Source organism: Alexandromys fortis, unplaced genomic scaffold, assembly GCF_014885135.2.
Source record: "Alexandromys fortis isolate MF-2015 unplaced genomic scaffold, M_Fortis_MF-2015_v1.1 scaffold_19, whole genome shotgun sequence".
In the NCBI taxonomy this organism is placed as follows: Eukaryota; Metazoa; Chordata; class Mammalia; order Rodentia; family Cricetidae; genus Alexandromys; species Alexandromys fortis.
The window spans coordinates 7,006,881-7,023,549 of record NW_026067890.1 but is presented as its reverse complement, the minus strand read 5'-3'; the positions used below and the strand labels follow the sequence as shown (position 1 = coordinate 7,023,549).

The 16,669-nt window shown below is 46.7% G+C and overlaps 1 protein-coding gene across 1 annotated transcript in view; it reads right to left on the bottom strand.

Annotated features, from left to right (window-relative positions):
- Window positions 1-693: 693 nt before the first annotated feature.
- Abca4 (ATP binding cassette subfamily A member 4) overlaps window positions 694-16,669 on the bottom strand; it is a 147,251-nt gene continuing 131,275 nt past the window's right edge. Inside the window, exons 42-51 of the mRNA XM_050149669.1 lie at window positions 15,498-15,618; window positions 15,055-15,117; window positions 14,487-14,593; window positions 12,373-12,514; window positions 10,171-10,305; window positions 9,209-9,312; window positions 9,038-9,130; window positions 6,596-6,845; window positions 3,868-3,954; window positions 694-1,006 (exon numbers count right to left, since the gene is read on the bottom strand). Of these exons, the coding sequence (XP_050005626.1) occupies window positions 944-1,006; window positions 3,868-3,954; window positions 6,596-6,845; window positions 9,038-9,130; window positions 9,209-9,312; window positions 10,171-10,305; window positions 12,373-12,514; window positions 14,487-14,593; window positions 15,055-15,117; window positions 15,498-15,618 (1,165 nt within the window). The 3' untranslated portion in view covers window positions 694-943. The remainder of the gene's footprint in view (window positions 1,007-3,867; window positions 3,955-6,595; window positions 6,846-9,037; window positions 9,131-9,208; window positions 9,313-10,170; window positions 10,306-12,372; window positions 12,515-14,486; window positions 14,594-15,054; window positions 15,118-15,497; window positions 15,619-16,669) is intronic.

The window sequence follows — 16,669 nt, the reverse complement described above, 5'->3', positions numbered from 1 at the left end:
AGGCAAGCAGGTGTTATCTTTTTGCTTTCTCTCTCTCTCTCTCTCTCTCTCTCTCTCTCTCTCTCTCTCTCTCTCTCTCTCTCTCTCTCTCTCTCTCCCTCTCCCTCTCGCTCTCGCTTCCTCCCCTCTAGACCCTCTTTTTAATAGAACTTTGCAGTCAGTCTGCATGACATATTCGTGTGTCCCCCTACCCGTTGCGGTTTGAACCTCACCCACACGCCACGGGACCTGCAAAGCTTTCACTACCACAGAATCTTTCACATGGGAGGTCTAATAATCCTAATAAGATTCGGCCCTGCTCATTCACGTCCCTTTGTGCTCTGTCCTAATTGCACCTGATGAGAAGGCACGCAGATGTGCTGATCAAAAAAAAACAAAAAACAAAACAAACTTTACATTCGGATAGTGCACACTTGTGCTATCCAGTGGGTGTTTTTCGTAAACCCTGTGAAGACTTTGGATGTGACATTACAATGAGCCCTTTCACTTCCACTGCACTGTTGCAAGGTTTTGCCATGGCTAGTATGGCTGTGTCACTGACTCTCGTGGGGCTCACAGCGGTTGAGGTACACTTACCCTCTGAGAAAGTCTGAAACTATAGCATATGCTGAACATTGGTGAGGTCGGGGTTTAGGGGGCGATTAGCGAGTAGTTCACAAGGAGAGCGCAGTTTATTCCTCCTTCCCATCACCCCCACACACCCACCCTCCTCCCACCCCACAAAAGCAGAGCCCCTCAGAGTGAAAGTGGCCCTAAACAAAGTCACTGAGCAGGGGACTGCTCTGATGGATTGGATGGAAAGGCAACTGTCTTCAGGGAGGTCAGCTTTGCCAGCAAGGATTCCGGTGAGTCGGTGAGTTTGGGGTTCCTTCTGGAAGAGCCTCCTTGAGTTCACTGTGGGCGCCTCGTGTGTTTGCCTTCTGCTGCCACAGGGCTGTTTTCGTTAACCAGTTGTTTCCGTGGGCAAAGGCTCCTGAGTTTCCGGCTGCCCAGTTTTCCCCTCAAGCTATAGGAAACAACATAAGAAGAATCAGCTTGAGGAAGGTCAGCGGGACACTTCTCGTCCTGACTTTCTGGAGCAACGGAGTTTTAGGTTTCAAGGTGCCGCCTTGGCAGTTTCTGGAGGAAGCTCAGCTGTAGGGACTAGGAAGGCGTCTATTTGACTGCCGAGGTTCTGGGCTGCCTTAAGGTCTTAGCTGTGGAGTGGGCAGACAGGATGCGGTCTAAGGTCCACATTTCTTATAGACTTACATAAGCTATCCCTAGGTGTTCTTTCTAGTGGTTGTTTTGGAGACTTCGTTCTCTACTCCCATGCTGGGGTCCAAACCTCGATCCTTATAGTAGGACAAGGACTTCTACCATTGAGCTAAATTCCCAACCCTAGGCGTTTTTTTTTAAAATAATTTATTTTTATTTTATGTGCATTGGTATTTTGCTTACATGTATGTCTGTGTGAGGGATTTAGATCCACTGGAACTTAAGTTACAGACAGTTGTGAATTCCCTGATGTGGGTGCTGGCAATTGAACTCTGGCCCTCTGGAAGAGCAACCAGTGCTCTTAGCCACTGAGCCATCTCTCCAGAAACCCCTGGGCATTTTTTTAATCCAAGAAAGTCACTATCACCTTGCTGACTTAAAAGCTAAGAATCTATCATTTAGGCTCAGCCCTGAATCTAGACTTCTCTTTGTCCAGTTCATACAGACATGGCTCCTGGGAAGAAAGATCCTTTGACTGGGATATATCTCAAGTGAGAGAGATTCCAGTGGAGTTCATGGTAATGCATCCAGATCAAACTTGTGTACTAAATTCAGGGTCCTGGAGAAAGAGACATTTTTCTAACTCAACCTTTCTAACTAGAGGTACATAATCTCTAATCACAAATGCAGGCTGTCTTCATGATCCAATACCAGCTGTGGGGTAGGGGTGGGAGGTGGGGGTTCAGGGGAAGGAGAGGGTTGGAGGTAGGCCTTCCTAGTCTATGTAAATTTTGACTTGTTCAGTTATCTGGTTGAAACACAGATCTTTTAAGAAGTAGACAATGAGATGTAGGGATGAGAACAGGCCCTGAGATGGTACCAGTATAGTGTAGATAAGAACTCAATTACTATATGTTTTATGACCGATTTATATATAATACCATATAAAGAACTTCTATAAACTTTTATTGAAGATGGTATGTCATAGATCAGAGTTAGATTTTTGAGTATAATATTACAATAGTAATAATGTAGCCAACCTGTTACAGCAGGTTCAAGTGACAAACACAATAGTACCATGATCTTAACCAGTCCAAATCACAGACCATGGGCACCCTGGCCTGGTCCTAATGAAGCTGGTGTTAGCCCTGTGTGAGGGACTGTGCCGCTGGCAATGGCAACCCGCTCTTGCAATTCCAGCACTTGGGAAGCCGAGTCAGGAAGACTACGGCTTTGGAGCCAGCCCGGACCACACAGTGAGATCCAGTCAACAAACAAACAAGTAAGATAAGGAGTATGTTGTGGCATGTGGAAGGGGCCACAGGTAGTTCTTAGAAATAATTTTGCTAACTATGTGTTCTCTGTGATAACAGGGACTCGTGACCGTAAATGATTCTCAAAGAATATTTTCAGCCTCTATCAACAGCAACCGCGAGATCTAAAACTGAGAGACAGTAGTCAGAAGATTGGTAAAAGGAAGCTGCCCTGGACAGGCACCTTTACTTGGGCATTCTGGGCCCTCTGGAGGGTGACAGATGGGGAGACAAAGTTAACCTTTGCCAAGTAGCTATGGGGTGGAGAATTCTTCATTCCAAGTACGGCCTGGGAAAGACATGCCCTGCTTGCTCATCAGTTGTGTTTGACTTTTATCGCAATCAAGAGATTTTTTGGGAGGAATGAGAAGTCTATGGAAAACAAGGCTTTTCACATGTTTTTCGTTTGTTTGGTTTGGGGTTTTTTATTTTGTTAGAAATACTTTGAGTTGATTTGATTTGCTGTCCAGTGGTCCAGACAGAATAGCGGGTTTTTTTATCCTTGTAAAGAAAGTCTCAGGCTTATGCCATCTGGCCACTGGCATGGAGCCCACTCCTTTCTCTAGATTTCTGTCCTCCTGGGAAACCAGGACGGGTGGGTGTGCTCCTGACGCAGGCAGGCACTGTGCTAGGGCAGGACTGGAAGTCCACTCCAGGCATATCTTGGTCCAGAACTTGCACTTTCTATCGTTTCTTCACTATCTTGATACTTCTGTGAAGAACCCTCCCCAAACTGGTCCAAGCCGACTCTAACCAGACATGTCTACCATTGAAAAAGAATGCCAGCTAGTCCCCATCTCTTTAAGATCAAGGGTGTGACCAGGAAGTGTTGTCAAGATCCCAACGATGAAGATATTTCAGTATTCTCTCTTTTCCTGTTTATTCCTAAAGCTTGAAGTTTGGAGATTCTTTGTTTGTTATGCTGCTAGCAAGAACATTCAGGAAAGTTCCTTTCAGCATAACCCTCGGGCCTGTGAGGTGGCATCACTGGGTGAAGGCATGCACCTCAAGCCTGACAACCTGAGCTGGACAGAGACACATGCACACTCATGAATAAATGCCTTTAAAATGTGATTTACCCACACTGTCCAAATGGTTTTCAGATTACAGAAGGGAGCCACTCAGCTCCTGGGTAAAGTCTTCAGCTGAGAACTGCTCTTAGTGGAGAGTGGCCGGGATCAAGCCAGGAGGGAGGCATGTAGGATAGGGACGGTGGAGGTATGGCTTGGGTGCTTTCTGCAGAGCCTCATCTGAACCTCGGAGCCCTCAAGCCCAGTGGGTCAACGAGGCCCCTGCACTGAGGCCCCTGCGCTGAGGCCCTGTCTAAGCAGTGACTAGGAAAGGGTGCAGGACGTACCTTGGCTTGCCAGCTGGCTCCAGCAGCTCGAGGGTGCAGAGGGAGGTCATAGGTCTCAGTCTGCTGTTTAGCAAAGTTCACAAATACCTGCGGGCAAGAGAAGAGAACGTGGATATTTCCAGAAAGATGGGACTCCATATCGTCTTCCTGGCTTTGCTCCGTTTCCCACAGTTGACAGGCAGCCCTGCAGGTAGAGTTTGTTTCCTTCTCTAGCTTGCCGCAAGCCCGCAGAGCAGTGCCCTGGACCAGGCTTGCTTCTTAGACTCCTGAGCCAAGGGAGTTCTTGCTAGAGGCTTCCAAGGGCCGTGGACGTGAGAAATTGGGATAACTATGGCAGTTGGCAGAGTCCTGGCTCTCCAAAAACAGAAAGCAAGCAAAGGCAGCCGCTTTCTGCTGTGCTCTTTGTTCTGCAGGCAGTGTGGCCACAGTTCCTGCGGAAGGAGTCCACTGTGTCTGTCACCTGCCTAAGGGTGGCGAGAAAGGGCAGATAAGCAGGTGAGTGAGCTTGTCTCGAGGTAGACACTTGCCTAATTTCACTGCTTTACCAAGTGGTCTTTAAGGGTGTTTATGAAAAACAAGAAATTGAAATAATAAAAAAAGAAACCAACCCCCAACAAATCAGGAAAAACTCAAAAGTTCACTGATGAATGAATGGGTAGATGAGTAAAATACAGGAATAATTGGATATTACTCAGTCTTAAAAGGGAAGGCAATTCTGACACACGATATGGTGTGTGACTGAGCCTTTGGGGACATTAGGCCAGTAACAAAATGACAAGTGACATTGGATTACACTTAAATGAAGTACCCAGAGTAGTTGGTGTCATAGGAAACAGAAGGACCCAAACAAGGACACCAGCCGTAGACATGCTGGTGCGGATGGTGGGGGAGCTCCAGAGACCTGGCCCTACCCAAAGAAGGCAGATACTTATAGATTTAGGAATGTGTATCTATATCTATATCTATATCTATATCTATATCTATATCTATATCCATATCCATATCCATATCCATATCCATATCTATCTATCTATCTATCTATCTATCTATCTATCTATCTATCATTTATAGTTAGTTTTTTAAAACTCTTTTGGGGGGGCCTGCAACCCAGTTCCCAAATAATCACATGGAGGCTTATTCTTACTTATGAATGCCTGGCCTCAGCTTGGCTTATTTCTAGCCATTCTGTCTACTTTTTGCCTCTGGGATTTTATCTTTCTCTAGTTCTGGATACCATTCTTTACTTCTTACTCCATGGCTTGCTATGTAGTTGGGTGGCTGGCTCCTCGAGCCTTCCTCTCCTCCTCTTTCTCACTCCTTGATCTTTTCTCTTCCCAGCTTTCTCTTCCTATTTATTCTCTCTGCCTGCCAGTCCCACCTATCCTTTCTCCTGGTTAGTTATTGGTCATTCCTGTCTTTATTAGATCAATCAGGTGTTTCAGACAGCTTCACAGATGTAACATAAAAGAATATAGCCTGTCTTTGCATCATTAAACAAATGATCCATAGCTTAAACAAATGTATCACACCTTATAATAATATTCTACAACAATCATTTATCTATCCATCTAATTATTGATTAATCAATAGAGATAGATGGATATTAACAATTTTATAGAAAGAAAGTAGAAGGCGCCAGACATGGTGGCACAAGGCTGTTGTCCCAGCATTTGGAAGCACACAGTCCTGGGTTACATATAACAGACCCTCAAAATAAAGTGAGATGGCACTTGCCAGGCACTGCCAGGGGAGAGAAGAGTGGAAATGTGGAGTCTGGCAGAAAGCATTTCAGGGACACACGATGGGAAGAGTAAAGATGGGCTATGGAGACAGCTCGGCCATTAAAATATTTAAAATGCTCATTGCGCAAGAGTGAAGACCAGAGTTCAGATCCTCAGCACCCACATAAATGCCTGGTACATGTGGTCCACTACAGTTCCAGCCTTGGAAGGTGGACACAAGAGATTCTCAGAGCACACTGGCTTACAAGAGTAGCCAGATTATTGGAAAGCTCTGGGTTTGATTGAGAGACCCTGCCTTGGAGAATAGGAAGGAAGAGCAATCAAGGAAGATTCTGACATCAGTCTCAGGCCTAAACATGCATATTCACACATGTTCGTGTGTACCTGCAGACATGCAAATACACACACATGAACATCACATTCATAACCAATAAATAAACACCTACATAAAGAATAAATATAAAGACTCCTTGAGCCATACAATTAAAGATGTCTATTTTGTTCTTTGTAAATTACACATGAAATAGTTGATTTGGAAAGAAGGAAAAAAACAGCCATCACCATTCACCAGCAAGCATAAAATAACTCATAAGAAAAGAACGAAGGCCAGGCGGCGGTGGCGCACGCCTTTAATCCCAGCACTCAGGAGGCAGAGGCAGGCGGATCTCTGTGAGTTCGAGGCCAGCGTGGTCTACAGGAGCTAGTTCCAGGACAGGAACCAAAAGCTACAGAGAAACCCTGTCTCGAAAAATTTAAAAAAAAAAAAAAGAAAAGAACGAAGTAAAAATAGTCAGTGAAGTTTGTGGATGACGAGAATATTGTTAGAACATTATCTCTGAGATGCCAGATTTGCTCTAAGGGACGGAGCCCAACAGTGTGTAAGAACTGAAGACACCTGTCTGTTTCCGTGTCACCCATTACCCATGTCAGGTGCTGGAGTGCAGCGGGCACAACCTCCTGCCACTCAGTACCCTGGGTGGACTTGCCTGGTCCAGCGTGGTCTGAGTGACGGAGTACTCCTCGATGAGGAGGCTGTCCTTGTGCGACAGGAGCAGCTGGAAGATCCTGGCCAGGGAGGAGGAGGAGACCTGGAACTGGAGCATGCTGTGGTGTCTCTCCCTCTGCACGCTGCCTGGGAAGTTGCCCTGGAAGAACTGCTCCACAGGATTCAAATCGGGAAGCAAGTCGTCCTTCGGGGATTTAATTTTCATTGTGACAATGTAGCCGTCTCCAAACCTAGCAGGTGCACACAGTGTACAATACTGTTAGAGCTAAGACAATCCCCAAAGAGTACTCTCATCGGGCATAACAGGGATTCAATGCCCACAGCCTTGATTTTCCACGCACATTTAAAACTAGGAGCAAAAAAAAAAAAAAAACCATGTTTGACATGTTTCTGGAGGTCTAAATAGCCATGTGGCAAAGTTGGATAGACATATTTGCTGAAGTTCAAGGTGGTTATAGCCCCTTGTAGAGATCCTAGTCCTCCTTCCCCATAAAAGGACATGGCTGGAGCGCTCAGATGTGGGGAAGACTGGATGACTTTTATAAGACTTGCCAGGGAGAGGCAAGGAAGGCTCTACTCCCTAAGGAAAGTTTCTGAAGGAAGTGGAGCATTGCTGTGGTTTGGCTATATCTCCTGGAGACTTGTGTATTAAAAGCTTGGTCCTCATTGCGACACTGAATAAAGGTGGGTCTTTAGGGGTGACATGATCAGGAGGGGCTCTCACTCCATCCGTGGATGATTTCATCAGAGGTGGGGCCTAGTTGGAGGAAGAAGGTCATGGGAACCAGTGGTTGAAAAAGGTTCTCTCTTCCTCTGCCTTACCCCCGCTGGCATCTATTGAGGTATGCCAGATCTCTGGCACATATTACCACCACCACCACCACCACCACCACCACCACCACCACCACCACCACCACCACCACCACCACCACCACCACCACCACGATAGTCTGCCCCAGGCCCACAGCCATGCAGCTGACCAGCCTTTGCTCCTTGGTGTGGGTTGTTCTCAGGTATCTTGTCACAATGATACACAGCAGGTGAACAGTGCTGCTTCTCCCTTCTCCCTCTAGGTCTGCTGGTCCCCCTGTGTGGGTCAAGATGGTCCACCAGAAAGAGTATGCGTCCTAGGCTGGTGATTGTGATGACCTCCGTGGGGGGTACATCATGTCACTTCAAGTTACTGTCAGACTTCTTCTATGAACCAGGGCTGTCTCTGCCTGTAAGATGCTATTAGCCTTCCAGTACCAGGAAATCAGCCATCTCTTTACATGGGAGCATCTTCCTCGTTGTCTCCACTATCATGAGGAGATTGAGGAATGAGAGGGAAAGTGGGGGGGTGTCCTTTAGTATTTGGGCATGGGGCATTGGTGACAGGGGTCTGGTGACCTCACAGGATGATATCCTCATAGTTACCTACGTAGTAACCACACGGTGGCTACCTCATAGCTGTCTGTGTAGTCTCCACATGGTGGCTACTGAAGAAGTCAGGGCCAAGTGCCCTTTTGTCAAATGCCCCTTACATATTAGATCATCCCACTCTGACGCATGTAAAGGATAATGCTTTCCATGTAACATGCTTCCATGAACTCCCCAAGATTTGGGTCTCAGATAAGCTAGGTTCTCTGTCCTTTTCACTGGCTGGCTTCATAGCTTATATCCTGGGCTCTTAATAAGCATGTGAAATACCCGAGTGAGAACTATAAATCAGGTCTTTCCCAGGCATATCAGGATTCAAGGAAAAATAGCAATGTTACAATAATCTCATTTTAATGAATTCTTAGCTTTATCCCACGAGCTATAAATAACAAGGAATTATCTTTAACCACTTGTATGTTTATGGATACAAGATCATCTTGCTCAAGATTACTGGTATTAGTTTGTCATACAACAACATATGGTCATTTGTTTTTAAACAACCAGATACAATATTCTAGAAAAGAAAATTGGTTCTCAAGCTGTTTGGTCTCTTGTTTGTTTGTCTTTGAGACAAGGTTTCTCTGTGTAGCCCTGGCTGTCCTGGAACTCACACTGTAGATTAGGCTGATCTTGAACTCACAGAGATCCATCTGCCTGAAAGCTGTTTGGTCTCTTAATCACCTCTGCATTGGTTGTGGGCTCTCAGAAAACAGGTCGTGGGTCCTGGATTTGTAGGGAAATGTGGATTGAGACTAGATCAGTGACAGTGGCCTTCCTGCTTTCCAACTAGGCTCTGCCCCAGTAAATGACCCAGTAAGGACTCTCCCATCCAGAGACTCCTATGAACTTCTATAGTCCAGTATAGAACATCCATATCTGGCCCAGCCATCGTTGGCCAATGCCTGTGGGATGAAGAGGCAATTTTACCAAACGTCCATGATGAACTGAAGGCCTGGTTGAACCCACAGAACGTAGTGAAAGGCATGCCCCTCCATCTGCTTACTTGTACTTGAGGTGTTGAATGGTGCCCAGACACTGAAAGGTGCCCTTCACCATGATGGCCAGCCTTGTGCACAGGGCTTCACATTCTTCCATGCTGTCGAGCAGGAGAGAGGAAGTGAGAACGAAGGTAGGGGATGCTCCCACTCCCTCCACCTCCCTGGAGATCTCTTGCCTGTGGGAGGTGAGGACCACAGCTCTCCCGTCTCTGATTATGCTGACGATGGTGTTCCACAGCATGCGGCGTGCCTGCGGATCCATCCCTGTCGTGGGCTCATCCTGGAGAGTAGGAGAGAAAACAGGGAGATACGGACTCGGAGCTGGTCTTTCTCCATGGCTGCATCCTTCCTGGGCTAACGGACATGTGTATAATCACTTCCCAGCAAGAAGGAAAGACAGAGCCATGAGCTGTAGGACATAAAGGCAGGACGGAAACTGGAGAGTACAGAAACACGGTGTACACCTATAGATCTATGTCAGCTGTGAGTAAATTATAGTTAAGACCACAGGAATAAAGAAACTGTATAATGATGATGATGATGATGATGATGGAGGAGGAGGAGGAAGAGGAGGAGGAAGAGGAGGAAGAAGAAGGAGGAGGAGGAGGTGGAGGAGGAGGGAAGGTAAGAAGGAAGGGAGAGAGAGAGAGAAAGACAGACAGACAGACAGACAGACAGACAGACACAATAGAATTAGAAGGGGTCAGGGGAGGGAGATAGCCCAGGTAACTATTCCAGTCCTCTCTATGTCCTGTGTCCTCTTAAAACTCAGACTGCGTGGACTCAGGGACTCAGGTCGGCTCATAATTCATGCAAGGGTCACCGGAGCCCCTGACTCAGGTCAATGCTCCTGCCCACACAGACCTTCTCACCCTGGTTTCTAACCAGATATCAACACTCCCTGGAGCTGACAGAGCTTTCCCATTCTTAGCTGCTGACTCTCAAGAGCCTTCCTGGGCATTGAAGGACAAACTGTGCTGTAACCAAACACTGGGCTAATTTGCTCCAAGGGGGTAATACGTGAGCAAGTCCAACCAAAGCTAACTGTTATCTTTTCTAAAGCCGCAAGCCCTGAGCTAATTTCTCCAACCCAGAACGTGCAGCAAGGGTTCAACTCTTCAGGGTAGGATGCCCTCACCAGCAGCAGCAGGGGTGGGCAGCCGATGAGTGCTATGGCCGTGGAGAGTTTCCGCTTATTGCCTCCGCTGTAGGTGCCTACCAGGCGGTCGGCGTAGAGAGACAAACCCAGGCTCTGGATACCCCAGTTGGCAACCTAGGAAAGGGAAAGAAATTTCAGGGGGCGGATGATGGATAAGCGGATGCCCCAGGCGCCAGCACAGGGCAAAGCTGTGTTCTCAGAGCTCATCCTGCCAGCCCCAGATTTGCGGCAGCAGGGCCACCTGCTGGAGGGTGTGCAGGGATGTTTCAAGGCGAGAAGGTCACTTGATCTAGTCTTTTTCTTTGGTTTCACCAGTGTGGCTTCCTCCATTCTGCAACCCCCTGAGAAACAGCCTGCAGCCTTCGAAGGTCTGCATTTCCCACCAAGAGCTCTAAGGTCTCTTTGAGAATACAGTGTACCCCCAAACCACTGGCTCTAACCCCAAACAGTCCCATCTATAAGCTTCTTGTGAGTCTAACACCAGGGAAAGTGCTCTGAGGCAAGCTCTGGCTCACTTCCCTCCTCCAACGCTATACTTAGACATCACTTGCTGTGAGCTATGGCCTGGGCTGGCCTCTCTGTTGACAAGCACGAACCTCATCCCAACGATTGTCCCCCGTTTAGTTTTCCTCTCAGCACTTGCTTCTCTCTAACTAACTCACTGGATATTTTACTTAATCTGATTCCTATTCTCCCACAGGTGCCATTTTAAACCTGTTGTTTGGAAATATAGTTTCAAGCCCTCCGCCCCCACGCCAACCCCAGGATGTGTATGTGGGGTGGTTGTGCACCATCGCAGGTGCACATTTGCCTCAGCACACACGTGGCAGACAGTAGACGACCCCCAGCGCTGCTCCCCTGCCCCCTCCCACCTTGTTGAGACAGGGTCTCTTTGTTCACCGCTGTGTATGCCAGGCTAGGTGGCCCATGAGCTTTGAGGATTCTCCTGTCTCTCATCTTGCTGGTAGGAGCCCTGGGGTTGTAGACATGCTCCACCACATTGAACCTGACTGGGGGTTCAAACTCAGGTCCTCTCAATTGCGCAAGGGCTCTACCCATGTGGTCATCTTTATAGCCCTCATTGTGTTACGTTAGCCTCCTGTGAGCAGTAACATGTGATATTAAAGACATATATAGTCCCTCCTTCTCACCTTCTTTTAAAATGAATATTATTTCCTTAGAATTTATCTTATGTTTTTTTTTAATGATAAGATTCAGGTTGTACATTGTCCGCCAGGAGTCTACGTAAGTGAAGCTGGATCTAGGTATAATACTAGAGTATCATATCTGGGAGCATTCTACATGACATTAATTTTCACCATCCAACTAACATGTTGTCTAATATATTTTATTTTTCCCCCTTTTATTGTTTTTATTGATTTATATATTTTTCTCCACTCCTCTCCCTTCCTCGCCCCTTCCCTTTTCCCTCTCCCATGATCCTCACACTTCCAATTTACTCAGAAGATCTTGTCTTTTTCTAATTCCCGTATAGATTAGATCCATGTAAGTCTCTCTTTGGGTCCTCTTTGTTGTCTAGGTTCTCTGAGATTGTGAATTGTATACTGGTTTTTCTTTTCTTTATGTCTAAAAGTTACTTATGATTGAGTACATATTATATTTGTCTTTCTGGGTCTGGGTTACTTCACTCAATATGATGTTTTCTAGATCTATTCATTTGCCTGCAAATTTCAAGATGTTGTTATTTTTTTTCTGCTGTATAGGAATCCATTGTGTAAATGTACCACATCTTCTTTATCCATTCTTTGGTCAAGGGACATATGAATTGTTTTTAGGTTCGGCTATGACAAATAATGCTGCTATGAACATAGTTGAGCACATGTCCTTGTGGTATATGATTGAGCATTCTTTGGGTATATGCTTAAAAGTGGTATTGTTGGGTCTTGAGGAAAGTTATTTCCTAATTTTCTGAGAAATCATCATATTGATATCCAAAGGGGCTGTACCAGCTTGCAATCTCAAAGTTGTTTTGATTTGCATTTCTCTAATGGCTAAGGATGTTGAGCATTTCCTTAAGTGTCTTTCAGTCATTTTAGATTCCTCTGTTGAGAGTTCTCTGTTTAGGTCTGTACCCCCTTTTTTCGGATTATTTGGTTTTTTGATATAGAGTTTCTTGAGTTCTTTGTATATTTTGGAAAGTCACAACAAACTGTTTTTCACCTTCTCAATGTCCTCTGCTGGCACGCCCCGCAGCCTGGCATAGAGGTAAAGATGTTCTCGGCCCGTGAGTAGGTCATCAATTGCATCAAACTGAGGACAGTAGCCCATGTTTTGATGGACGTCAGACATACTGTTTAAGATGCTGCAAGAAGAAAAAAACAATTAGTGAGTGTCCTTCCTAGAGGAGGTGACCAGGGAGCAGGAGCTGGAGAGTCTGCTGCCATTGGGCCAAAACCTCCATCTTAAAAACACACATGGAATTCGGAAATCCAAGTGGGGATACTTTAGTTGGAAGCACGAACTTCATCAGGAGTCCTGAGCTTTAAAACTAGTCAAATCTTCCTGAGTTTCCAGGTCTTAAGACAAACGGCCACTCGAATGATTAGGTTGGATCATCTGGCTTGAGGCTTTAAAAACAAAGGTTAAGAAATGATCAATGGATCATCAATGGATTCTGATCCCTTTCAGATATCTAGGGAGTAGCTTGGAAAAGGTGGCTACCTCCCAGTGGAAGTGAACTTCTTCCTCTGTGTTTATTGGCAGACAAAGAGAGACAATCAGATAACCACTGGAGCAGGAGGCTAGCCAGCGGCAGAATAGGGTTCCCTCTTCCCCATCTGATGGTATCTATTCCATTTAGATACCCCACAAGAAAGGTATTGACTTGAGCAACAACAACAAAACTCTACATAGGTGATTTTGTCAAATCACCTTTGCCCAACCCTTACAGCTAAGGGCTTATTAATAAAGGGTGGCTAGACTAGGGTGGGACATAGGGAGTCCATTGCAGTCCCTCACTGTGACGAAGGTCACTCAAGGTATAGGTAGGTCAGTTGAAAACACACGGGGGAAACAATGAAGCAACCTTGGCAAATTCACAGGTGTTAATCCCACCGAAGCTGCCCTCTTTAAACCCTGGCTTTCTTTCTAACTCGCAGCTTAGTTTTACCTTAGACTATCAGGCCATGTCTCACCTGTACCCAAACTGGTGTCACCTAATAACTTGCTACCACATCCCTCATCCCCCCCACTAAATCTTTTCTCCATAACTCCTGTTGTTACCACTGTGAAGTCACTTGCCTGGTGACAGCTAGCCGGGTGGAAGATGAGATACACTCAGCCATGACCTGGCTCTATCTTTGTAGTCTGTTTGCTTCAGATCCACCGGGCACAACCATGGAAGGCTGGGACCCCAGATTCATCTTATCTGAGTCCCAGAGATGTGCTCAGGACTTTGGCTGCCCATTGGGCCGGGTCGAGCACTACTTTTGAGTAAAGGAGGGGGGTGGTCTTTGTCAAGCAGATGTTGGGGAGTTGTCAGCAGTGTCTGTATCCACTTACAAACCGGGGCAGAGTGCTGTGAACCCTCTCACTGAGTGACAACATTGCTGTTCAGGAGCAGCCAGCAATGAGGAGGCCATTCATCCTCTTCCCTGCCCTGCCTCGTAGAGGCCAAGTCTGTTTAAAACCACATTATTACAGAGGCCGACAGTGACTCTCCAGAAGCCAGGGCTACCGGCCAGCTTTCTCCTTCCCAGCTTTCCTTAGTCTGATGAGAGCTAGGATGGACACACACACAGCCAATGCCGAGAAAGTCCTCCTGTGGTCCCTTGAATGAGGACTTCTATTCTGAAATTCAACCCAGAGACAGGACGTATTACCCCGGGAGTTCTTAGCCTGGGATTCAGAGGCTGCAGGGGGATCACGGGTGTACCCCAGGGCTCAGTGAATTCCTTGAAGCTTTATAAACTGTCAGGAGGGAGATAATGGGAAACCACAGAATATTCTTTACAGAGGAAGAAGACACAGGGCTCCTGGGTTGCTGAAAACAGTCTGTAGCCCAAAGAGATGAAGAAGCCTTGGCTTGGTGATTCCCAGAACTTTCTAGGACTCCATGCTATGAGCACTCTTTTAAATACAGTTTAGCTTGGTTTCCCAGTGTGCCTCTGTCTGGTGTATTTTTAAATGACATTCGGTGGGAGATCTCCCTCCTGCATGGGTCGTTCTGGGTCTCAGAGTTGCCCTGGCACACGACTGAGAATGGCTCTCCTTATTTTAGCACAAGGACATGACCCCTGGGGGACACCCTGCAACAGGAAGGACAGAGCGCTCACCTCTTGCCTGCTATGGTAGCATCGCCCGATGTCACTGTGGTGTCCCCAGTGAGCATCTTGAATGTGGTTGTTTTGCCTGCACCGTTCACTCCCAGGAGACCAAAGCACTAGGTGGAAACAGAGAACAGGTATTGCCCTAGGGACTAAGGAGGCCTTCACTGCCAGACCCCAGGCCAGTGTAAGATCTGGGAGTCATTTTATACATAGACTGCTGTTATAGAGATTAATGGCTATGTATGGCTACCAACACAAAACACACCTAATCCTAATTGACTTGGGCACTAAGTATGTAACACTGGCTTTGAGAACTTAGAATAAGAACAACAAAGAAAAGTGAAAAAAAAAAGTCTCAGTAATGTTTTATATTAATTACACATTGAAAAAATGTTTTAGATATATTGGGCAAAATAAAAACAGTAAATTTAATCTGTTTTTCCTCCCTGCATCTACTAGAAAGTTTGGCTTTCATTAGTTTCCTACTGTCCAGCTTTGCTCAGAGGGGGAAGATTCATGGTTAAGGGGTGGTTTTTCTCAAGAGTTATTTCATGGTAGTCTGTATGGTACCCACCTCTCCAGGACGGACTCCGACACACAGCCTGTCTACTGCTGGACTGGAAGAGCCCGAATAAACCTGTGAGATTCAAAGAAACTGGGTTGAAGACCAAGATAGGGGTAGAGCAGGCAGTGGAGCCTGAGTCGAAGGCAGCAGAGCTTTGGGAGAAAGGCACCAACATGAGGAGGTTACACATTAACACGGCAGCAGATGAACACAGCGGTGTCGAGACTGAACCGCACGGTGCACATGCAGAACAGAGAGAAGATGCTGACGCTCAGTTGGAGAAGCTCATCTGGGGGCCCTGCAGTACCCAAGATGACCAGCAGGGGCAGTACCATGGGAAATGGGTGCTCCCGGAAGGCAAGCGACAATACAGAGGTGGCATACATGGTCCTGCGCCATGTGTGCGCTCAGCTCGCACCGCTAAGATAGCATTGCCCACTTGTGCCCCTCACCTTGGTTAGTTCATTTAGCCATAAGATGTCGGTTTTATTTCCCCCACTAGTGATTCTTTGTCTTTCTTCAGCCACATCGTCATCTTCATCAAAAATGGGCTCTCTAGCCGGCTCAGCGACCCTAGAGGAAGGGATGTGGACAAGATGGGGCTTGGTGTGCAGTAACTGCCACATGGTTCCCTTCCTCCTACCTGCCATCCACTCCCCCACTTCTACTCCCCTGGGCTTCTTTCCTCTAAGTCCTGACAGGAGGGGTACTAGGAAAGAGGTCAAGGGCTTCTGTTCAAATCAGCCCTGCATTGTAGCCCTGCCCTCTTAATGCGCGACCTCGTGTTCGCCTCCGGACCTCTCTGAGCCTTGCCTTCCTCAACCATGTGAAGGGGAAAGAAGGTCGTCTCGGGGATGTGCGAAGATGAACTTTGGATGATGTCTGGTACAGAGTGAAGGCTCAGGATCTGGGAGCTAGTATTATACTGTTAAAATCTTTCTACTGGGGCTGCTCTTCCAGAGGTCCTGAGTTCAATTCCCAGCAACCACATGGTGGCTCACAACCATCTGTAATGATATTTGGCGCCCTCTTCTGGCATGCAGGCATAAATGGAGGCAGAAAGTTGTATACATAATAAATAAATAAATAAATCTTTAAAAAAAATAAAATCTTTCCACTCTGGCAGGTGAAACGTCCATGGGTTATTATCTACCAGCCTTCCCCTTTCCTCCAGCCTTTCCTATCAATGTCAAAATAGCTTTGCCATTGTATTAACACATGGTTCCAAATCTTTCTTGGTTTGTTGGATGCTCTAGGTTCCAAGTCTAAATTCTCCAAGCTTCTATGTCCTGCAGGCAGGTTCCACATGCCTTTGCCACCTGCACATTTGTAATGCATCCACTTCTCCATCAACCCTGCCATTCGCCCTAGTCCCTACCTCATGCAGGCTCCTCTCACTTGGTAGCCTCAGTGTGTTCTCCTCCTCCTACCCTGCCGAAAGAATCTTCCTCTTCTGGAAATCCTGCTGACCACCTATGTGCCCAGTGTCTGACCTTTTGACACTGATATATGACTTTGTCACCTACAAGTGTGTTAAGCTGTATTCCTGGCTACCCTTGGAGGCGTACAGCCTGTAGGCTATAACTCAGACATGCCTGACCTAGGACTCCAGCCTCTCCTTCCT